The 23,053-nt window shown below is 39.3% G+C and overlaps 1 protein-coding gene across 13 annotated transcripts in view; it reads left to right on the top strand.

Moving 5' to 3' along the window:
• Efcab5 (EF-hand calcium binding domain 5) overlaps positions 1-23,053 on the top strand; it is a 139,686-nt gene that overhangs the window by 50,872 nt on the left and 65,761 nt on the right. For 12 of the 13 annotated variants that reach the window (XM_052755967.1, XM_052755966.1, XM_052755971.1 and 9 more), the window contains 3 exons: positions 2,220-2,376; positions 5,894-5,942; positions 9,482-9,552. In XM_052755967.1, coding sequence (XP_052611927.1) covers positions 2,220-2,376; positions 5,894-5,942; positions 9,482-9,552 — 277 coding nt within the window. The remainder of the gene's footprint in view (positions 1-2,219; positions 2,377-5,893; positions 5,943-9,481; positions 9,553-23,053) is intronic. The other variant, XM_052755963.1, reaches the window with a different exon arrangement.

Below are 23,053 nucleotides of genomic sequence, written 5' to 3' on the forward strand. Positions count from 1 at the left end.
ACTCATCTGTCTTGCCATTAGATGCCGAGCTGTATAACAGCAGAATACATAATAAATACCCAATAAAGGAATGTGTAATAGGTGAGTGTGGCTAAGTAAATGAGAGAATGCTAGATACAAGACACGAGTATAGCATAGAAAGCCTATGGAATGAGGGTAGAAGCCGCAGGCATGCTGTATTGGGAGAAGAGAGAGGAAAGCAGGATGGGAAGAGGAGGGTGAGAAAACAGCTGAAGGGACTTGGGAGCTTCGGATGCTTAGCAACATTAGAGGAATCTAGCCCTTCCTTTAAAATACTAATTAATCTTTCAGAAGTGCACACAAGGCTCTTCTGCACTGCTAAACCTGCCTCCATGCTTTTGTTTTCAAACCTAAAGTTTATTTTTGAAGGCTTATATTCCTAGAGAAATACAAAGGTTTTACATGGGCATAAACTATTATCTTCTATGCAGTACCTTCTTTTGGACAATTAGAGTTATCTAAAGTCCACATTCTCAGTGAAAATTCCTTTGCATCTCAAATCTGTCAAATTGTCTTGGTCTTTCCTCATTGAAAGATGAAAACCTATTCCAAATGTTGTTGGACCTAAAAAAAATTCACTTGGCACTCACCACTGTTTTTATTATTCTGAACCATGTGACTTGATTTCAATCAAAACAGTTTGGGGTTTGTTTGGTTGGTTTTTTACGTTCTAATAGGGATGATTAACATAGGAACAACTGAAGCCTCCATTCTTTGCCCATTCTCAGCCTGGCGATGCATCTCTGGCAGAGGACAATAGTTACTCTTGTACTCAGGACTTCAGCAGGGCTGCGGAAGCATTTGACTCTGACTAGATAGCAGCAACAGGCCAAGATACAGCCCCAGACAGATTTCTCAAGTTTAGCCAAAGTATCAGAATGACCTGACGTGCTTCTTATAGGAGGACCTTCCAGGCTCCCATCCTAGTTTTGGGATTAGAGTCCCCCCAGATGACTTTTATGTTCAGGGAAGAAAAAAGGCTAACAACCTTTAGACTTTAGACTGTTTCTGCCTTTAGAGGGTGTAGGAAAGCCTCTAGGAGTATTCTCTCTCTCTCTCTCTCTCTCTCTCTCTCTCTCTCTCTCTCTCTCTCTCAGTTTTTTGAGACAGGGTTTCTCTGTGTAGCCCTGGTTGTCCTGGAACTCTCTCTGTAGACTAGGCTGGCCTCGAACTTACAGAGATCTGCCTGCCTCTACCTCCCAAGTACTGGGATTAAAGCCATGTGGCTCTAGGAATATTCTTACTACTTCTTTTTGTAAAAAACAAAACAAAACAAAAACAAAAACCTATAAATTGACTAATTATAGTTTATATATTTATAGGGTGCAATGTGATGTTATGATTTTTAAATATGTAGTATAATTAAGTCAAGCTAACTAACATATTTCACTTCAAATAGTTATCATTTTATGGAGAGAACATTTGAAAATTATACTCTTAGAAATTTTTAAATATGCAACATTTTATTATAAACTATATTATTATGCAATAGATACTTTTAAAAACCTTATTCTTCATTCTAATTGATGTATTTTGTTCCCTTTGTCCTTAATCTCCTCCATGACCACCATTGTACTCTCTGCTTCTCTGTTTGATTTTTTAAAATATTTTACTATATATCAATAATGTGTGGCATTTGACTTTCTGTACCTGGTTTCTTTCACTTATCCTAATTCTCCAGTTCTATCCACAGTTCACAAAGAACAGATTCTGTTTTTGTAACCTTGCATAATAATCTGTTGTGCTTATGTGCCAAATTTTCTTTATCCATTCAGAATTGATTCTGTATTTTGCTACTGTGAATTGTGTGGTAATTAATATACGAATGCAAACCTCTTTTTAACAAGCTGATTTCAAGTCTTTTGGAAAAATACTCAAAAGTGAGATTACTGTGTCTTTTGGTAGTTATACTTTTATGGTTTTCAGATGTCGCCACAGTTTTCCATAATTATTATGTTAATTAACATCCCCACCAATACTTGTTAAACCTATTACTTACTTAGGTAAAATAGGCCAGCCTCTATACAAAGTTAAATAGCAGTAGAAATTGGCGAAGAGGAATGCTTAATGCAGTAGGTTCTGGGGAAGACAGGCAACTCCGGGCTTTAGATGAGGCTCCGGACTCTGGGGTTCTGCCACTGAGCTATCTGAGCCAAACTGAGGATTCTTAACATATATTCCATGTTCTCACCCTCCAGAGTATCCAACATGAAGGAGAAAGTTAAGCAAAAGAGAGAACAAAGAGAATATATCAGCACAGTCAAAGTCAAGGTGGCCTCCATGAGAAAGCAGGCTCTGGAGGAACAGTTCAGTGAATGGATTCTCAACCCCAGAGGAATGATTCCTATAGTTGTGGTAAGAGAAAGGGTGCATGCAAAGGGGAGAGGGAGGAGTGGTAAGAGGGAAATTGCTAGCATGTTAAGTGCAATGTCAGCGCCTTCCCTTGAAATCCTTGCTACAACTGAACTAAGTCAATTCTTGACCTATCTAATGGGAGCTTATTGATTTCTTCAGTTTTTTCCAATGGTCGTGAAAAATAAAATACAAATCTAGTAAGATCTTTAAAATCTTGATCCTGACAAGGGGGTCCAACCTAATCATTACCAACAGAGATGGATTTTGTGTGTGTGTGTGTGTGTGTGTGTGTGTGTGTGTGTGTGTGTGACTATTTGTGATATCTATGAGACCACATCTCTTAGCTTCAAAAAACAGCTACTCTCTAAGAATAAAGTATTTTCTCTTAATTGTGTAGAGATTTGAAAATATTTAATCATAAGATACAATGCCAATCATTTTTCACTTTAAGGTGAATGACTTTAAATGGAGCAAGGAAGAAGAGCTGTGGAGAAAATAGTAACAAAAACAAACCTTATTAAAGACTACTGTCCAAAATATAAAATAATTATTAATTAAAATTCAACAATAAAAAATTAAATAGCCCTTTTAAAAAAAAAAAAGAACAGGCAGAAGCCAGACCTAGTAACACATGCTTACAATCCCAGCACTCAGGAGACTGAAATAAGAAAAAACTTAAGTTCAAAACCAGCCTGATCTACATAGTGAGACCCTATCTGAACAACACACACACACACACACACACACACACACACACACACACACACACACACGCTCTGAACAAAAGTCATGACAGACATTTCACCAAAGATACATAATATATGCAAATGGCAAATAAACCTGTGAGACAATGCCAGCATCACACACCATTAAAGAATCTTAGGTCTTAGATCAAACTCTAGAGAAACCCTCTCTCGAAAAACAAACAAAAAGAATGGTCATTCACTGCTAGGGGGAATACAAAACAGTACAACCACTTTGAAAGACTGTTGCTTCTGAAACTAAATAAATAGCCTGAGTTAGCTCACCAATGTGAGGTATCGAAAGCAGTTACATTCAGAGAAACAAGAAACAGGATGGCAGTTACAAGGGAAATGGATAAGAGGAAGAGGAGTTGGCCTTCAATGGCTGTAGAATTTTAAATTTGTGAAAAGAAAAATTCTAAGTATATATTTCACAACAATGTAAATGTACTGCACATACATATGTACTCTTTAAAATGACTAAATTGACACATGCTTATTATCTCAGAACTTGGGGGGCTGAGGCAGGAGGATTGCTATAGGTTTGAGACCAGCCTGGGGTACGTTGTAAAACTCTGTCTCTAGGGCTAGAGAGATGGCTCAGCATTTAAGAGCATTCATTAGCTATTCTTCCAGAGAACTCTAATTCAATTCCCTGTACCTACATGGTGCCTCATAATTGTCTGTGACTCCAATTCCAGAGGATCATGCCCTCTTCTAGCCTCTGATGGCATCAGGCAAACATGTGGTGCACAGACATACATGCAGGCAAAACACTCATATGCATGAAATAAATTTAAAACAAAACAAAACAAAACAAAAAACCTCTCTTTCTAAACCAGTGGTTTTCAACCTTCCTAATGCTGCGACACTTTAATACAGTTCCTCATGTTGTGGTGACCCCCAGGCATAAAATTATTTTGTTGCTACTTCATAATTTTGCTACTGTTATAAATCATAAGTAAATATCTGTTAAGCAGGATATCTGATATGCAACCCCCAAAGGGGTCACAACCCACAGGTTCAGACCACTGTTCTAAACAAACAAAAAACTTAAGTTGGTAATTTTTGTGAATATTTTAAACACACAATTAAACTAAATATACTTTTATAATGTACAATTCAATAATAGCCATCTTTTATATTTACCCAAATTACTTAAAGTTTCCTGTCCATACCGACTCCTGCATATTGACGTATATAGTGGCTTTACTTGTAATTGCCCACACAAGTAAGTGACTTAGATACCCTGAAGTAAATGGAGATAAATCTACATGGTGTGTCATGCAGTGGAAGGCTAGTGATAAATGGGAAGGAGATATCAAGCCATGAAAGACATGGAGGAAACCTAAGTGTTTGTTACAAAGTTGGAGAAGCTGAACTAAAATACCAAATACTGTGTGATTGCAATTACATGACATTCTGGAAAAGCAGAAATTATAGAAAAAGTAAACAAATACTGTTGCCATCAGGGAAGGAAAAATGAATAGGTGGAACACAGGATTTTTATTTTTAAGTTAGCATTTAAGTAAAAGGTTTCTTTGTGGAATTTTCATATAACATGCAATATTTTATATAAAATAAGTGTTATACACAATATTTATTATAGTATAACATTCTATAATATGTATTATGCTTTGTTCTTATTCATTCTTCTCTCCCAAACCTCCCCATGTCCCCAGCTCCCTCTTGCTGACCCTGTTCCTCCTCTCGTACAGTCTTCCTCTCTGTTTTCGAGTCACATGTATCCATTACATACTTCTACACTGTCTGCCCTTTAGATGGCTCACTCTTCTCTTGTGCTCCCCACTCTACTCTAATGACCTATACACATACAATCAAGGCTTTAGATCAAGGTTCCTCACATGAGAGGAAACACTCAGTATTTGTCTTCCTTCTTCTTCTTTTTTTTTCCCCCTGAGACAGGGTTTCTTTGTGTAGCTTTGCACCTTTCCTGGAACTCACTCTGTAGCCCAGGCGGGCCTCGAACTCACAGAGATCCTCCTGCCTCTGCCTCCCGAGTGCTGGGATTAAAGGCGTGTGCCATCACTGCCTGGCTCAGTATTTGTCTTTCTAAGTCTGGCTTATTTTGTTCAGCACATTGATCTTGAGTTCTAACCATTTCCTGCAAATGTTTTGATATAATGATTCTGTACTGCTGAATAGAATTCCATTGTGTAAATGCTCTATACTTCCTTTATCCATTCATATGTTGTTGGGCATCAAAGCTGGTTCTATTTCTTAGCTGTTCAAATACAAACTCTTTTAAGACAGTGAAACAACCCTATATGATACTGTAGTGATAAATGCCACCTTTATGCATTTGTCAAAACCCTTAGAACATAGAACACCAACAGTTACCTCAGATATAAACTGTGGGCTTTGGAAGAAATGATGATCATTGCAGGCTTGTCATTTGTAGTGATCTAGAACTCTAGCACAGAATATTGGTAGTCAGGGAGGTTGTGCATACATGTGGCAGGGCTACTCTGTACTGTGTGCTCTGTTTAGCTTGAATCTAAAAATTCTCCATAGAATTGAAAACCTATTTCTTATACAGGGGCCAAAATGTGCTCTGAAATTTTGTGTTTAGTAATTAGGGGATAAGGAAGTAAAGAGAATTCTCAAGATTGCCAAGATAGTTGCAAATGTGTCTTAGGTACATCACACTCACTGTCAAAGTACTTAGAAAGACCATACATGACTTTTAATCTAAAAAACTAAATATGTGGTAATTGAGGAGTAATATGTTCTTTCCCCTCCTCTCTCTGCAGGTTCAGAATGTCCTTTATGATTTTTTTCAGAAGCCAGAATTGCAACTTGGTAAATATGCCTATTACTATAGTATTTTTATTTTTAAGAGGGAGGTTGAGCTGGGCGGTGGTGGCACACGCCTTTAACCCCAGCACTCGGACGCAGAGGCAGGCAGATCTCTGTGAGTTCTAAGCCAGCCTGGTCTATAGAGCAAGATCCAGGACAGATCCAAAACTACACAGAGAAACCCTGTCTCAAAAAAACAAAAAAATACCTAAGTAACTGTTTTCCTTGTATTGGCATTTTGAAATAAGGGCAAAAAGAATTTACATATTCACATATGTATATACATATACATGGATATTCATGTGTGTGTGCATGTATGCGTGGTATTCTCATGGCTGGGGTGTTACAAATGCAAACTAACACTGATGTGTTAGTTCAGATTAAAGTTGTAATGTCACTTTCTATATATGACACAATTTCTGAATGGTGAACAAGTACTGATGAGTTCCAGACCACATTTTCAACCTTCAATCAAAAATTTCACAGTAGTTATATTTTCAGAAAAATTCAAAAGCAAAATGAGGGACCAGGTACATCGACGGCTCAGAAGTAGAACATGTGCTGGGCGACACAGAGGCCAGGGCTCAAAACTCTGCAGCAGCAGCAGCAGCAGCAAAGCAATCGCAAAGCGGTGCTCGGAATTTACACATAAAATAAGTTCTAAATTCAAAGTTATTGTAAGCAGGCTTTTCACCTTTTTCAATGTCTGACAAGAGAGGGGAGCCTTTATTGCATAGAAATTGTGGGAATGCTGTCTTCACACCTGCTCCCCACCACTAAAACAACAAAAGCTCTCCTCCAAAGTTTCACGATGCACCCCAGGAGCAGAGAGGAGCCCATCCCTACGGGGACCATTGGCTTTGATGCATTTATTTTAAGACTTTTTCCTTATTTGAGACTAGGCCAAGAGAACTCTTACTTGTAACTAAGAACACGAGTCTAGATCCTGGGATTTATGTAATTTGTAACCCACTGATTATTTTGCTTTATTTTATTTTATTTATTTATTTATTTTTTTTGAGACAGGGCCTGCTGCTGGCCTGGAACTCTCTGTGTAGACGACATAGACTGGCCTGGCACTCACAGAGATCCTACTGTCTCTGCCTCCCAGTATAACACACTGGTTTTTATTTGTTTGTTTTTTATCACTGTGTTTGGTGGTAACTATAAATTGTGAGAATATTTTAATTTTTTTCTTTGCTTTTTTTTCCTCTAGTTTTTTGAGACTGTTTTTCTACATAGCTAGCCCTGGCTGTCCTGGAACTCACTCTGTAGACCAGGCTGGCCTCAAACTCACAGAGATCCTTCTGCCTCTGCCTCCCGAGTGCTGGGATTAAAGGTGTGTGCCACTGTGCTCACCCTTTCCTTGCTCTTTAAAATAAAGCATGCTTCTTAGCATCCTGTTTGCTCTTTCGAGAACATGATCTGGGCCTCCCTTCCTGACAACCTGTCCTCTCCCTGCCCTCAGCCTAAACTAAAAACTGGAATTCTCCCCTCAGCTCAGCCTCCATTTCTTTCAGAAATTCTTTGCAATATCTTTGCTTATTTGTTTATTTTGGGTGAAAGTGAGTAAGCAGTACGATAAGAGAATTCTGTTAGGATCCTGCTGAAAATGAGAGAAATTCCAAACCATCCCTCCCGGACCAGATGAGTGGTCCCCGTCTTTTCCTTTACTGCAGTGTTTATTTCCTGGGTCATGAGGTCAGGCAGCACTTGTTGAGTCCTCACTTGGTTCCAGACACTGTGCGGAGTAAAGAATACAAAGAAAATTAAGACACGGTTTTCCCTCTTAAGTTACTCAAGGTCAGCCGTTGGTGGTAGAGACCAGTCTAGTGTGCATAATTTTCTGGAGGAACTATATATCTAGTTCTGCCAGCTACAAAGCTCAAGAGTGACTGGAGAGTCTTCTCTATGACCTTGTCCCAGTCCACATAGGCAGAGATACTGGTAGAAGCAGGAGAGAGCTAGTGTCTTAGTCCTTCCTTCATGGAACTGTGTCTGTCTCTTGGTGAGGTCAATATGGACTCTGTAGTGATCATATCAAGTAGAAGCTTGTTTTATTTTGTTTTGCTGGAGCTAAGGACCAAACCCAGGGGCCTTGTGCTTGCTGGACAGGTGCTCCACCACTGAGCTAAGCCTCTAGCCCCTAAAGTGGAGGTGTAACATTCCCCATTACTAAAGTGGAGGTGTAATGTTCCCCGTTACTAAAGTGGAGGTGTAACGTTCCCCATTACTGGTCACCTAAAGTGGAGGTGTAATGTTCCCTGTTACTAAAGTGGAGGTGTAACGTTCCCCATTACTGGTCACCTAAAGTGGAGGTGTAATGTTCCCCGTTACTGGTCACCTAAAGTGGAGGTGTAACGTTCCCCATTACTAAAGTGGAGGTGTAACGTTCCCCATTACTGGTCACCCTTACTCAGAGGACTCTCTTCAATCACCTCTTAGCCTTTCTATTTCTTAGATCTTCTGCACATTAAGTGTTGTTTTCCAGAGTTTGCTTTTCTGGCTTTTTCATTACCTGATACACTGTTCATACACCCTGGATTTTCTGACTCTAACACACAACTTTAGCTGATGACTCCCAATTCCAAACTGTTCCCCTGAGCCCCTGATCATACATGAAAAACCTACAGAGTGGTCAGGATGATGATAACTGTTAGAGAAAAGCAAATGACCTCTGTGTCTGCATGCACACACACATTTGGAAGTGCACAGGAAGGTTGCTGAAAAGAGGATGACATCACTGCTTAGCAGTGGTGACTGCTGGCTCTGGGGCCAGGGAGCCTGAAGATGCTGAGGAAAATATGGAAAAGGAAGATGTTCATATTCACATACAGTTTACAAGGTTACCTCCCCTAACTGTTTTCTGAGATGGTGAATAGCCTTTATGTTATTTACATCTCTTACAATAAAGACCACATTCACATGGTATTTGTTAATTTAAGAAACATTGAAGACAAAGAAATTTTAAGCTGGGTATAGTGGTACACGCCTTTAATCTCAGCACTCAGTGGGCACGGGAGGGGGTGTGTGTGTGTGTGTGAATCTCTGTGAGTTCCAGGCCAGCCTGATCTACAGAGCAAGTTCCAGGACAACCAAGGACATGTAGAAAGACCCTGTCTCAAAATATAAAATAAAAAAGGAGACTAGATCTTAAAAAAAAGAAAGAAAGAAAGAAAAGATACTCATTAAAGAGAATGTTCACAGAGAGCTTTTGGTTTAGGTCTGCTGGTATAAATGCTCTCATAAACTACACTGATTTTTTTTTTTAGTCTTTTATGTTATTATGCATATCTGTTTCTGCTTTATTCCAACTTAGTTATTAAAAATTTAGATTCATTCTTTTTAATTTCAAGTTTCTTGGTTAAATAAAGCCAGGGAAAAAACCCTTGGTAGCAATTGGGATGTTACCCAACTATAAATTATTTACTGTAACTATGGATAGATACTAATTGAGAATAATTTTAGTACTATATTATGAATATAAAATATGAATTTATTACCCTAAACTAATTAGCAAATAACTTTTATTCTAAAATTAGAATCACATTGCAAAGATCTGATTATGATCAAATCTCTGGAACCTGGATTGAACCAACAGCAATTTATACAAGTAAGGAGCTGTGTTATTTAATATTTGTATCAAATTATTCTGCCAGTTTCAATTGTCTTTTGATAGATGGACATCACCTGAGGAGTAAATCAAATGAAAGAATAAAAACTTACCATTTCTAAGATACATACTTCAAAATATTTAGCCCCTCTGAAGTTGGGTTATAATTTTTAAATAGCTCCTTTATTTTCTTTTAATTCATGATATAAAAAGATGAAGAACTTCTACTGACACCTTCTGATAAGATCAAGAAAAACCAGCATTTTATATTCAATAAAATCTGATTGTACAAATATAGTGAGATCTAAGACCGAAGGTCTACATGGTGGTTTTAAACCTGAGAAAGTATGATTCTATCATAATGGGCTAGGCGAAAGAAGCCATTTGGTTAGACCAGAGTTCTGTCTGCTACAGCCTGCTTTCAAGTCTCTTATTTCCTCTCTTCCTCCAGTTTTTCTATAATGAGTCCAAGAGCTAATTCAGCTTTTACATTTCTTCTCAGACGTTCTTACTCCACTGAAGGTGACAGCCATGCATGACATAGAGCTTCTGTGTGAAGGATTTCTGTGTGAAGGATTTCTTAAATCCTCTCTGAATGGTTCTTGTCTAGATCAGATACAAATGAGGCATACTACTCAAAAACACACAGAGCAAATGGCAGAGTTATAATAGTTTGGAGTAGCCAAGTGAGATGACTCAGCACGTCAGGTAGAGGCAAGCCTGATGACCTGAGGTTGATCCCAGGAGCCCAAAGATAGCAGGAGAGATCCTACTTCTGAGAATGAGTCTCTGCCCTCCACATACTTGCATGCCTGAGAGAAAAAATAAGTTCAGAAAAGGCAAGGCTTTCTCTCTTTAATGTAATTACAGACATAACATATTTCTTTGCAAAAATTGATTCTCAATACTACTGACCTAGTTAGTTGTCTTAGTAGTTTCTCTACAAATAAACAATTTAGAAAATGTTCTTGAACTTTGTGTGGTGGCTCACTCCTTTAATCCCAGCACTTTGGAGGCAAAGGCAGGTGAATCTTTGTGAGTTCGAGGCCAGCCTGGTATACAAAGTGAGTTCTAGGACAGCCAGAACTGTTACACAGAGAAACCCTGTCTTGAAAAACAAATAAGCAAACACAAACAAAAAAAGAAAATGTCATTTTTTAATTATAAAAGTAATGTGAATTTTAATCATATGTGAATTATATCTCAATAAGAAAGTGATATGGGCTCATTAGAGAAAATTATAAACAAAAAAGTTTAAAGAAGAAGAATATTAAGCCTGTAATTCTTTTTGTTGTTGTTTTATTTTGAAGCCTGTAATTCTTTTACCAATTTATATCCACCGTTAGCATTTGATATTTTTCCTCAGATCATAATAATGACTCACATTTTTACTCCTTTGGCTAAAGCAAACCTTTCTTGGTTTTATTATTGCTTTCATCTGTTCTTATTGGCATTTTTTAATGCTATTTATGAGGCAAAAAGTCCAAAGTACTCACCACTGTGCAGGTTCCTAGGAAGCCTGCCACCTTCTTTTCCACTTTCATTGTCGTTAAGCTTGTTTTCAGTCAGATATCAAGGAGTTTTTAGCCATATTTAAGTTGGAGAAATAGGGAAAAGTGATTCTACTCCATCTTGGTCCCTAAAACATTTTAAAGGCCTTGTAATATTTTGCTATGTGTTTTTATCACTACTCAATCATATCTTTATTGTTGGACAGTTACTTTCTCATTACTCCTAATAAAAATAAGACCAGTATCTGCATGTACATCTTTATTTACAGTTTAAAATTGTGAACTAGAAATGGAGTAGAGCTAGTGACTTTATAAAAAGCTCTCTCTCTCTCTCCCTTTCTCTCTCCCTTTCTCTCTCCCTTTCTCTCTCCCTTTCTCTCTCTCTCTCTCTCTCTCTCTCTCTCTCTCTCTCTCTCTCTCTCTCTCTCTCTCGGGGGCAGCACATGTCTGTGGATATGGGCATGCACTTCATGGAAAGCCCATGTAAGGATATAACAAGAAGGCATCCATCTGCAACCCAGGGGGAAGAGACTTTATCAGACTGAGTCTTCTGAACCTTCAATTCGGACAGTCCAGCCTCTAGAACTGTGAGGAAAGAATTTCAGTGCTCAGAAATGCCTAGTCTAGTCTAATTGTCCTGGTAGCCTGACAGAACTCCAGTAATTTTTTAGAATGGATTCCCAGGAGTGGAAATGGCTAGGTCAAAGAATGAACAGCTGAAAGCTTTGGCTGCCTACTGCCAACTGTGCTGTGATTGCATTGATTTATTCTCCCACCAGCAATGTACAAGAGCTCTTCTTTATTCCCACCTACAGGAAACATTACTAAGACTAAAAAAGCTGCAATTTTTGTTTCCAGTGCTTGGGATTGTACCTAGGGCCCTGTATATACTAGGCAATCACTGTACCTCTCAGCTATGTCCCCTGCTCCTCACATATTTAAAAAAAAAATAGAGGTTAAGGGAATGGAGAGATGGCTCAGCGGTTAAGAGCATTGGCTGCCCTTCCAAAGTACCCAGGTTCAATTCCTAGCACCCACATGTCAGCTCACAGCTGTCTGTAACTCCAATTCTAGTGGATCCAACACTCTCATACATACTTACATACAGGCAAAACACCAATGCACTAAAAACAAATAAATTTTTTAAAAAATAACAGTTAAATATTTTTATGTTAAAACACTTTATTATGTGACCTATCCATTTCTTTTCTAGTATGAGCAAGCTACGTCAGCAACATGGGCACATTTTTCGTCTTTCAATTCACAAGATGCTTTGATTTCGTTGCCTATTTAATTCACCAAGTGCAACTGTTTTCACTTGGTAGACTCGGTCATTAACAATAGCAGGTTCTTTTCTTCCAATCTTAATTATTATTACTAATAGTAATTAACAGTATTAGGAGTATTTAAGAGTATGAAAGTGTAATGCACTTCACAATGGAGAGAGAGAGAGAGAGAGAGAGAGAGAGAGAGAGAGAGAGAGAGAGAGAGAGAAGAGAGGAGAGAGGAGCCAGGAGCCAGGGGAGAGAGCTACAGGATGATTTCAAAAGGGTAAAGAGTCCACAGGGTTCAAAGAGGCCATACTGAAGGCAAAGATTTCTGGAAAGCTGATTCAGACTCACGGAAACATCTCTGGGAGTGGGGATGGGAGCAGGGGTGGGGATTGGGGGGGGCAAAGGTGAGGACAGGGTGGGGGGTGCAGGGGTGGGGTCAGATAAGCTTTATGAACTGCAGGTGCAGAGTTGTCAAATGCTGCTGGGGTGGGGAAAGGAGGGCAATTTTAGTGTCAGCTTGTCCTAGGCAGGAGAAACTTCACTGGAACGGAAGCCCACGTTAGAGGTACATTGCTGTGGCCATTTTCCTGGATGGGAAAAAAAATAACATTTATAATACCAAGTGAGGTGATTGCGTCATTCTTTGGCCTGGTGTGCTAAATTAGTTCATGGGTCTAGGTTTCTGAGGTGGTTTTGCTCTCTTCATGTATCCAGGTGTTCCTGATTTAATTTGAAGGTCATAGGTGGTTACACGTTACTGTGTAAAGAGGTTGCTTAGCAGTCTGTGCCTCACGTTTGTGCTATGGTTGTTCACTTGCACAGACAAGATGTGAGTCACTCCACCTCAGTGTTTGCACTGAAGACAGAGGAAACTGCTGTTTTATAAAATGGGATTGCTCAGGACAAGCCCCAGCTTGAAAAAGAGTTCTGAACCATACAGAGTAACTTGGAGCAAGATATAGCCCAGTCTCCGTAATTGTCTTACCTGTTGATGTTTAGTTTAAGTTAGAATTATAAATATCATTATGTATTGATGGCATTATCATGTATGATCATCAATTATGAGTGCTTTTCAAATTTCCTCAATTTCTGTTTTTATATTTTAACATTATTTTTGTTTGTTTTTGAGATAGAGTTTCTCTGTGTAGCCCTGGCTGTCCTGGAACTCACTCTGTAGACCACACTGGCCACCAACTCAGAGATCTGCCTGCCTCTGCCTCCCGAGTGCTGGAATTAAATGTATGTACCAGCTCAAATTTCCTATTAAAAAAATATAAAGATATTCTCTAATTTAGAAACATTTTTGCTAATTCTTGTGCAAATAAATCAGCAGATCATTTAAAGGTGCTTCCTCTTGCTCCTGTGCTTACACGGCTCTCTCAAGATAGCTCAGTTGTCACTGTCTCTCCTGGGTTGTTATTATATTATTATTATTATTATTATTATTATTATTATTATTATTTTGGTTTTTCGAGACAAGGTTTCTCTGTGTAGCTTTGCGCCTTTCCTGAAACTGGCTTGGAGACCAGGCTGGCCTCGAACTCACAGAGATCCACCTGCCTCTGCCTCCCAAGTGCTGGGATTAAAGGCGTGCACCACCACCGCCTGGTGGGTGTTTTTATTTTTAAGATGAACTGGGAAATTATTTTTAACAAATAACATAAGGTAAGAACCTAACTTGATTTTCCTTCTAGAATGGCTAGCCAAGTATACAACTGTTTATTGAACAAACTTTTCTATTACAGGTAGCTAATTTTCCAAATGAGAAAAAATTTCTACATCATTGTTTGTCTCCAAAGGAAAAGAAAACATTTTGCAAAATTTGATATAAATGTCTAGTACCTACATAAATTCATGCTTTCCAGAAAGAGGAATGTTCTATGACATGAATCTCCTAAAGAATGTGAATATACGCCGGGCGGTGGTGGCGCACGCCTTTAATCCCAGCACTCGGAAGGCAGAGCCAGGCGGATCTCTGTGAGTTCGAGGCCAGCCTGGGCTACCAAGTGAGTTCCAGGACAGGCGCAAAGCTACACAGAGAAACCCTGTCTCGAAAAACCAAAAAAAAAAAAAAAAAAAAAAAAAAAAAAAAAAATGTGAATATTTAAATGCATCACCTGGTCTCTTTTTGCTATCAGATAAATCAAAACCAGCAGGACAGAACAAAACAACAACAACAAATACTTTTTAAAAAACTCAGCTGCAAATAGCATGTGGCAATTTGGGGATAAAAATTTCCAGTCATTCTAGAATTACTGGAGAACCAAATGAGCAAACGGTGTGGAGGCTGTAAGAGAGTGTGTCTGTTACTTCACAGTCTGGTAGCGACAGTCTCGTCGACTTTTTAGTTCTTTGGAGATGAAGTTTCACCTTCTAAACTGAAATGAAAAGCTGAATCTTGGAGTAACTTATTAATCTTTGCTCATTTGAGAGTGCATTTATTCTAGGCCCCTTTTTTAGCATTGCCAAAGTAGCATCACTGGAATTTTTAAAATATTTATTATTTTATGTGTATGAATGTTTGCCTACTTTGTATGTGTGTGATGCCCTTGAGGCCAGAGGAGGGTGACAGATCTTCTGAAACTAGAGTTACAGAAGGTTGTGAGCTGTCATGTGGGCGCTAAAAACTGAATCCAATCCTCTGCAAGAGCAGCAAGCACACTTAATCATTGAGCTTTCCTTCAATCCCTCAAATTTTCTGGAAAACACTATTATCATAATGATTTTGTAAAAATGACTCCTGGTTATTTTCAAGAGAGAGAATCGTCTTTAACAATGTCCTCTTAAATGTAGCCTCTCAGCTGGGCATGGTGCTACATGCCTGCATCTTGGTATTTGAGAGGCTGAGGCAAAATTGTGAATTAGAGGCCAGTCTGGGCTACAAAGCAAGGCTCTAGCTTCAAAAAAAATCAGAAGCCTCCAAAACAGAGCTCAAACAACCAGTTTTCTCAATTTTAAGATGAATCATCTTTTTGTATCTCTAAAATAAGATGCATCTGGTACTTGTTGTGTGCTTTAAAAAACTTCCTTTCCAAATCCCAAAATGTTTTAAAGTTAGTCAATCATCCATCTCAGGGTTTGTGGCTTTTTATAATGGAGGGAGGATGGTGCTGTATCCGTTTTATAAACAAATCATCCTAATATAGGGTGACAAAACACACTAGAGAATTGATAAAGGAATAGCAGATAAATGAGTAACAAAATTGAGCAGGTTTCAGAATTAAAAGTAATTCAATCAGATTAAAATTATTTTTTATACTTCTAAATGATAAAACATTACATTTATAAAATTTAAAATTTATGAAGATGACAGGACTCTCCTAAATCTTATGGCAGCACTTTGCAAGAGAATATATAAAGGAGAAATAGGTTAGAAATATAAAGACAAATGAACAAAAATGTACAATAATTGTGGTGCTATTAAAAACTTCATTTGTAAGAGCTTTATTAGGATTTAATTCACACATTATTTCTTTCTTATTGTTGCTACAACAAATTGCTACAAAGTTTGTTTCTGAAAACAACAAAAATTTATTCTCTAACAGACCTGGAGACCGTAAGTTTCAGATCAGCATCACTGGTCACAATCATGTGTGGGCAGGGCTGCAGCCCCTCTGGAGGAGCACCTCCAGCTTCCGGTCCATATGGGGTGTTATTACTTACAGCATCACTGACCTTGCCTCTGTAGCCATGTTGCCTCTTCCTACCTTGCTGAGAAAACCCCCTCTCGTACAGACATGTGTGATTGAATTAGGACTTACCTGGATAATCAGGTTCGTTTCCCCACTCCCAAACTTTAGTTTAACCACATATACAAGGGTACTACTTTTCTGTATATGGTGCCACTTACAGATTTAGGGCCCTGATGATTATTCCAGGCCATTATCCAGCCCACTATAAACTACCTTATGCCATTTTAAAGGTATACAACTTAATGGATTTTATATATTTACAAAGTAGAGTAACCATTTCTATTTGTTTGTTTGTTTGTTTAACATCCAGGCCAAAGTTTTTTCCTTCTCTCTCTTCCCAGTCCCCACCTCACCCCACCCCTGTTCCTACCCTCCAATCCACTTTTTCCTCTCTTTCTGTTTAGGAAAGGGCAGGTCTCCCATGAGCATCAACAATACATGGCATATCACGTTGCAGTCAGACTAAGCATCTCCCCATGTATTAAGGCTGGGCAAGGTGACCCAGTACAAGGAATAGGGTCCCAAAAGACAGTAAAAGAGTCAGAGACAGCCCCTATTCCGAGTTAGGAGTCCCACAAGAGGACCAAGCTACCTAACTGTAACATATGTGGAGAGTGCCTATGTCAGTCCCATGTAGGCTCCCTGGTTATTGGTTCAGTCTTTGTGAGCCCCTATGAGCCCAGGTTAGTTGATTATATGAATTTTCTTGTGGTATCCTTGACCCCTCTGGCTCCTACAATCTTTTCTCCCCCTCTTCTGCAGGATTCCCTGAACTCCACCTAATGTTTGGCTGTGGGTCTGCACCTGTCTCCATCAGTTGCTGGATGATGCCTCTGATGACAATTGGGCTAGGCATCAATCTGGTCACAGGAGATGGCCAGTTCAGGCTGCATATCCGCTATTGCTGGGAATCTACGCTGGGGTCATCCTTGTAGATTCCTTGCACCAGGTTCTTATCTGACCCGGAAATGCCCCCCTTTCTAGTAGTCTCTTTCACTACTCTCCCCCTACATCCCCCCACAACCTGATCATTCATGTTTCTATCCAAAATCCATTTTAGAACATTCCCATCACCTCAAAAGAAAGCCCCACACCTGGTAATAGTCACTCCCATTGTGTACTAAACCTCAGGCCATTGTGTACTAAACCTCAGGCCATTGTGTACTAAACCTCAGGCCATTGTGTACTAAACCTCAGGCCATTGTGTACTAAACCTCAGGCCATTGTGTACTAAACCTCAGGCCATTGTCTTCTAAACCTCAGGCCATTGTGTACTAAACCTCAGGCCATTGTGTACTAAACCTCAGGCCATTGTGTACTAAACCTCAGGCCATTGTGTACTAAACCTCAACCACGATGTACTTTCTGTTCCAGTAGCTTTGCCTATTTGGGATATTTTCTGTAAATGGAATCACCCAGTGTGATTTTTGACTCTTACACGTATGATGTTCTCTAGGTTCGTACATTTCTTAGCACATTATTTCTGTTTTATTGCCACATAAAACATTGTCAATGGCATTCCTTTGTATGGGCATGCACCTTTTATTATCCTTGAAGCAGTTGATGGACATTTGGGTTGTTCTCACTTTTTGACCACTGTGAATAAATTCTGCCAGGAACATTTGTGTATAAGCTTTTACACAGATAGATGTTTTCATTTCTCTTGGGTGTCTTATCTAAAGGGGGATTTCTGGGCTACATGGTCAGTGTTTCTAGAGTTGTCAGACTGTTTTCCATTTTCTGTTCCCATTGGCGGCAAGATGACTCTAACTGTTCCACATCCTTGCTAATATTTGTTCTTATTAGTCTTTAAAACTTGTTATTACACTGATCTATCTTGTGCTGCAGCACATGTGTGGAGGCCGGAAGTCAACACTGAGTGTCTCCCCTGGAGCCTGTCCACTTTATTTTTCGAGACAGAGTCTGTGACTAAACCTGGAACTCATTGATTGGCTAGGCTGGCTGGCCACCAGGCTCCATGACCTGTCTCTGCCTCCCCAGTGCTAAGGTTTTTACAGATGTATACTGCGACACTCTGCTTTTTGTGTGAGTAATGGGGATCAGAGCTCAAGTTTCCATCTTTACACAACAAACATATCATGAACTGAACCATGTTCCCCAGCCCTTATATCTAATTTTATGGATACTGGTAAATGTGTTCTCAGATGAAGAAGTTATAAAGTGGAATATCCAATTATTTTGTTGATTTTGCGCCACATTTTCGGCATTATTCTATCTGCTGTTATCATGGAATACAATTACAGAAAAGTCACAAAGGTATAAAACTCTAAAAAATACATTTTTCTATATGAGATGACTTTTTTTTTATAAATATATAAGGATAAGACTCAAAGATGAAGGTTGAGAGGGGAGCCTAAGGTTGGGCCCCGTTGACAAAGATACTGTGTAAAATGCTAATAGATCTATGAGGCATTCATCAGCCTTACACCACCTTCTTTAATTATGTGTATTAAATTTTGTCTTATTTGCTGCTGTCTTATTTTGTCTTAAGGCTGTTAACATTAGTTTTTCTAACATGTCTGGGCACCTCTTCCTAAACGCAAACGTTACACAATCAGACACTTTAATTATAGAAAACACTTACCTGGGTAAAACCCAAGAAAATGTTTCTTAAGCTAAGCCAACCCAGACCACATAGTGGGCCCTATCTTAACGATGAAAACACTTAATGATCTGACCAGCACATCCCTGGGCCATCCTGTGTGGCACAGAAATAGTGCCTTGAGCTCTTGCTGTTTTGTTTTTGAAATGAGGTCTCACTAAATAGCCCGAGCTGGCCTTGAACTTGATCCTCTTACCTCAGCCTCCTACATTAGTGGTTTTCTAGGCACATGCCAAAACACCTGGCTTTCATCACTTGCTTTTCAAGAGGTTTGCTTTAAGGGTATTTTATTAGCACCTGCTTCTGAAACTGGAAGAAAATAAAATATTAATATTAGGCTTAAAGACAAGATATTAGCTACAAGTGCTACCCAGTGGAGGCACTATGCCACTCAATTGCCCTGTGAGCATGGAATATGTTTGGAGAAAATGCAATCATCGAGTTATAACAGGAGATTACAGAAAAGGGGGGAATGAAAGCTCACAGGTGCTTCTGTGTCTCTATCATTTTCTTATGTATCTGTTTTCTGAGTAGATAATGGTCTCTTCATTGACCTCAGTCTACTCACTTTTTAATCCTGTTTATTATATTTTTAAAAAAGGTTCAAAATAACCATTTGAGAAAATTTTCTCCTGGTTCATCAACTATTAGGTACAGCACAATAATGCATTATAAGAATGTTCTGTTGTAATGGAGTGAGTATATTTGTAGGTACAAGTAGGAGTTTATGCCTCTGTGTGTGCAATTATACGGATGCATGTATATGCTGGATGGGACCAGGGAAGGATGTTTCAGATTCAAACTCAACAGGACATCAAGTCATTCGTTTTCAGTGTTAACATGAGTGAAGTCCCAGGAGAGGTGAAGCAGTCGGTGTGCTCTCCCAGACTTGCATCATTTCCTGAGCTTTCGGCCCATCTGATTGTTAAAGAGATGTCACACACTTAACTGTTTACTAGAGGCAAATGAAAATAATCCAATGTGTTTCTGATTATTATGAGACTGTATAAAGTAAATGTTCGTTTCTCAGGAGCATCCCTAAGTAAGTTTGGGCTTCAGACAACCTGAGACTATTCCTGAATTAAATCATGAGCTTAAGGATAATGATATACATCAATACTGTGTAAGGGAAGTCTGATATTAACTTTTAATTCTTCATACTTAGAAACCATGCATCCCTTCGCCAGGAGTAAGAAGGGCATGCCTCCTCTTTTTTGGAACTTATTCTCTTCTTAGTGTTATTTCACTCTGGGATGATTCCTCTCTTATGGGGTTGTTTAATGTCAATCATTTAAGTGTGAGGCCCCCAATGGTGTGGCAGTTAAGTTTAAAGAGAAAGGCTTCAGAAACTGTGACCAAAGACTGTTCCTCTCCTTGGTATGTTCTACTAAATTTTTCCCACAGTGGTATTTTACACCTCAAAGGATTTCCAGTTTCTCTACCTCACTTATGTCTTTATTTTTGTCTGTCTTTTACTCATGTACTCTGAGTTATTGTATGGTAGAACAGGAGAATGGAGGCTGTGTAGCTTTGGGAGAGGTAACGAGTAAAAGTATGTCATGAAAATGAATGAGGAAACCTTAGGGTGAGAGGAGAGAATTCTGTGCCAGAGAAATGAGAAGGGATGGGTGAACAAGGCTCTAAGTCAGTGTGTCTCATCCTGGATGGTCTTCTGTAAGAAATACATAACAGGAACTGACTGATTGGCAGTTCCTCATCACGCATAGTACTCTGCTAGTGTTGCCACAGCAAAGCACCACAGATTGAGTGGATTAAATAACAAAAAGTGTATTTTCTATAATTTTGTAGGCTAGAAATCTGAGACAAATGTCAGCAAGGTTGGTTTATGTTGATGAGCAGTCTCCTTGGTTTCTAGATGACTAGTTATCTCTTATGATGATCGGTCTCCTTGGTGTATAGATAACTAGTTATCTCCTGTGATGACTGGTCTCCTTGGTTTACAGATGACTAGTTATCCCCTGTGATGATCGGTCTCCTTGGTGTGTAGATGACTGGTTATCTCCTGTGATGATCAATCTACTTGGTTTACAGATGACTAGTTATCACCTGTGATAATTGGTCTTCACATATCCATCCAGCTATGTGTGTCCAAATTTCTTCTTCATATAAAGACCAGTCCTACTAGATTAGGCCTACATCTAAAGGCCCCATTTCAATTTAATTACATCTTCAAAAACTCTATCTCCAAAAATAGTCATATTCTGAGATACTAAGGATCATGATTCTTGATGGCCCAACACAGTAGACTCTTAACAGCAGCTACCAGTCTATTAAGTGTGACATTTGCCATGTTCTCAACATCAAATCAGAATAGAAAAACTCCATTTTTTTTTCTGAGACCTGGCTCAGAGAGGTGGCTTGACAAAAGGCCAGTGTTGAGCAGCTCACAGAGCTTTTAAAGTGAAGGTCATGCTGGCTGGTGGCGGCGGCGGTGGCGGCGGCGGCGGTGTGGCGGCGGTGGTGGTGCACGCCTTTAATCCCAGCACTCAGGAGGCAGAGGCAGGCAGATCTCTGTGAGTTCGAGGCCAGCCTGGTCTACAGAGCAAGTTCCAGAACAAGCTCCAAAGCCACACAGAGAAACCCTGTCTCGAAAAAAAACCAAAAAAAAAAAGAAAATAGAAAATGAAGTGAAGGTCATTAAGTTCTAAAATAATCTTAAGACGTGTTTGGATTCACTCTTTGCAAGGGTATGAAAACACGAAGACACCCATGTATTTTCACTTCTGTTCTTATAAGATATGGTCAACTTTCTGTAATTGTTCTATTTATAATTAAATTTAGAGTTAGGTGAATGACTGTTAATCTACATAACTGACACATTGCACAATTAGAATATGCTTGTTCAGAAACCCATAGGTTATGAATCCAGAGTGTAGAACTGTTTTTCAGAGAAAGATTTTTAACTAATCTTGATTCAGTAGAATCCCCACACCCCAATAATTCACATGGCTTTAGCATTAATTCCCAAAAGCTGAATAGAATATAGGTGATATTTTTATCATGAACCAATATTTTTTCAACATTACAGAATTGATTCACAATATAAAAATGCCAATTATGTAATAATTCTACAATCTTGAGTAAATTAGAAAAATGTCTACTAGTCAAGCAAAGAGTCATTAGTACTAAGCAATCAGATCTTAGGATACTGAACTAATTAGGACCAATTACCGCACATCATCCAGCTCAGTGGTTCTCATACTTTAGTAAACCTATATCCTCTATAGGGCTTGTTAAAACACAGATTGCTCTCAACCCCAGGATTTCTGATGCAGTAACTCAGGGGCAAAGCTCCAAATTGTATTCCCAACACCTTCTCAGGTGATGCTGTTGGTGTATAGGCCACACTGTGAAAATCACTGATCTCATTCATCTCTCCTCCTCTAAGAATATATTTTTCTGTCCACTGAAAGGACTGTCTTGTTTTATAAAGAAAATGCTATTCACCAATTTCTTAACTACCTGTGGAGTACACAAGAAAAATAGTTATGAAGTTATTACATGGAATACCTAGATTGCGTGCATACTGTGTAGACATTCCTGTGACCTCACCATGTCCCTCTGAGATAGCTGCTACTGTGATACCCATTTTGTAAGTGAAAGAGCATGGGAACCAGGCTTTGAACCCAGACAAAATCTCGGCCTCTTATACTACTGCTTCTCCAGTTATTAGATAAGGACTTAACCGTGCTCATTGACCCATCAAGAAGAATGACAACTGGTGGCTAGGGCGACAGCTCGGTTGGTAGAACGGCCGCTCGGTTGGTAGAATGGACGGTTGCCTACCATGCCCCAGCTCGGCAGAATCCAGGGGTGGTAGGACATGACTGCAATCTCAGCAGTCAGGACGCGGAGGCAAAAGGTTCACTAGTTTAAGGCTAGTCTTTTTTCCCTGTAGGAATCTGAGGCCAGGCTGGAGGTGAGACCCTGCCTCCAAACAAACAAGCGACCTTTTTTTGCAAGTCAAGTAACAGTTTAAAATTAATTTACATGGCTACAAGCATAATACATCTTTCAAAACACTGTATGGGTATATGTGCTGGTGTTTTCGTCTGTGCAACTATATACACACACGTGTGTGGGCTCCCTCAGATGTCAGAAGAGGGTGTCAGATCCCTTGGAACTGGAGTTACAGGCATTTGTGAGCCACCTGATGTGAGTGCTGACATTTGAACTCTGGTCCTCGTGATTAAGGAGCAAGTGTGCTTAACTGATGAGCCATCTCTCCAGGCCCGAACAAGTCTTTTACATACTGCAGTCTAAATGTGCCTAGATGATATCATTGAGGAGGTGAACAATCAGCTTTAAATATGTTCTCATGTTGGGCTGGAGAGGTGGCTCAGTGGTTAAGGCACTTGTTGCCCTTGCAGAGGACCCAAG

Source organism: Peromyscus californicus, unplaced genomic scaffold, assembly GCF_007827085.1.
Source record: "Peromyscus californicus insignis strain IS unplaced genomic scaffold, ASM782708v3 Scaffold_3__1_contigs__length_106647218, whole genome shotgun sequence".
Taxonomy (NCBI): Eukaryota; Metazoa; Chordata; class Mammalia; order Rodentia; family Cricetidae; genus Peromyscus; species Peromyscus californicus.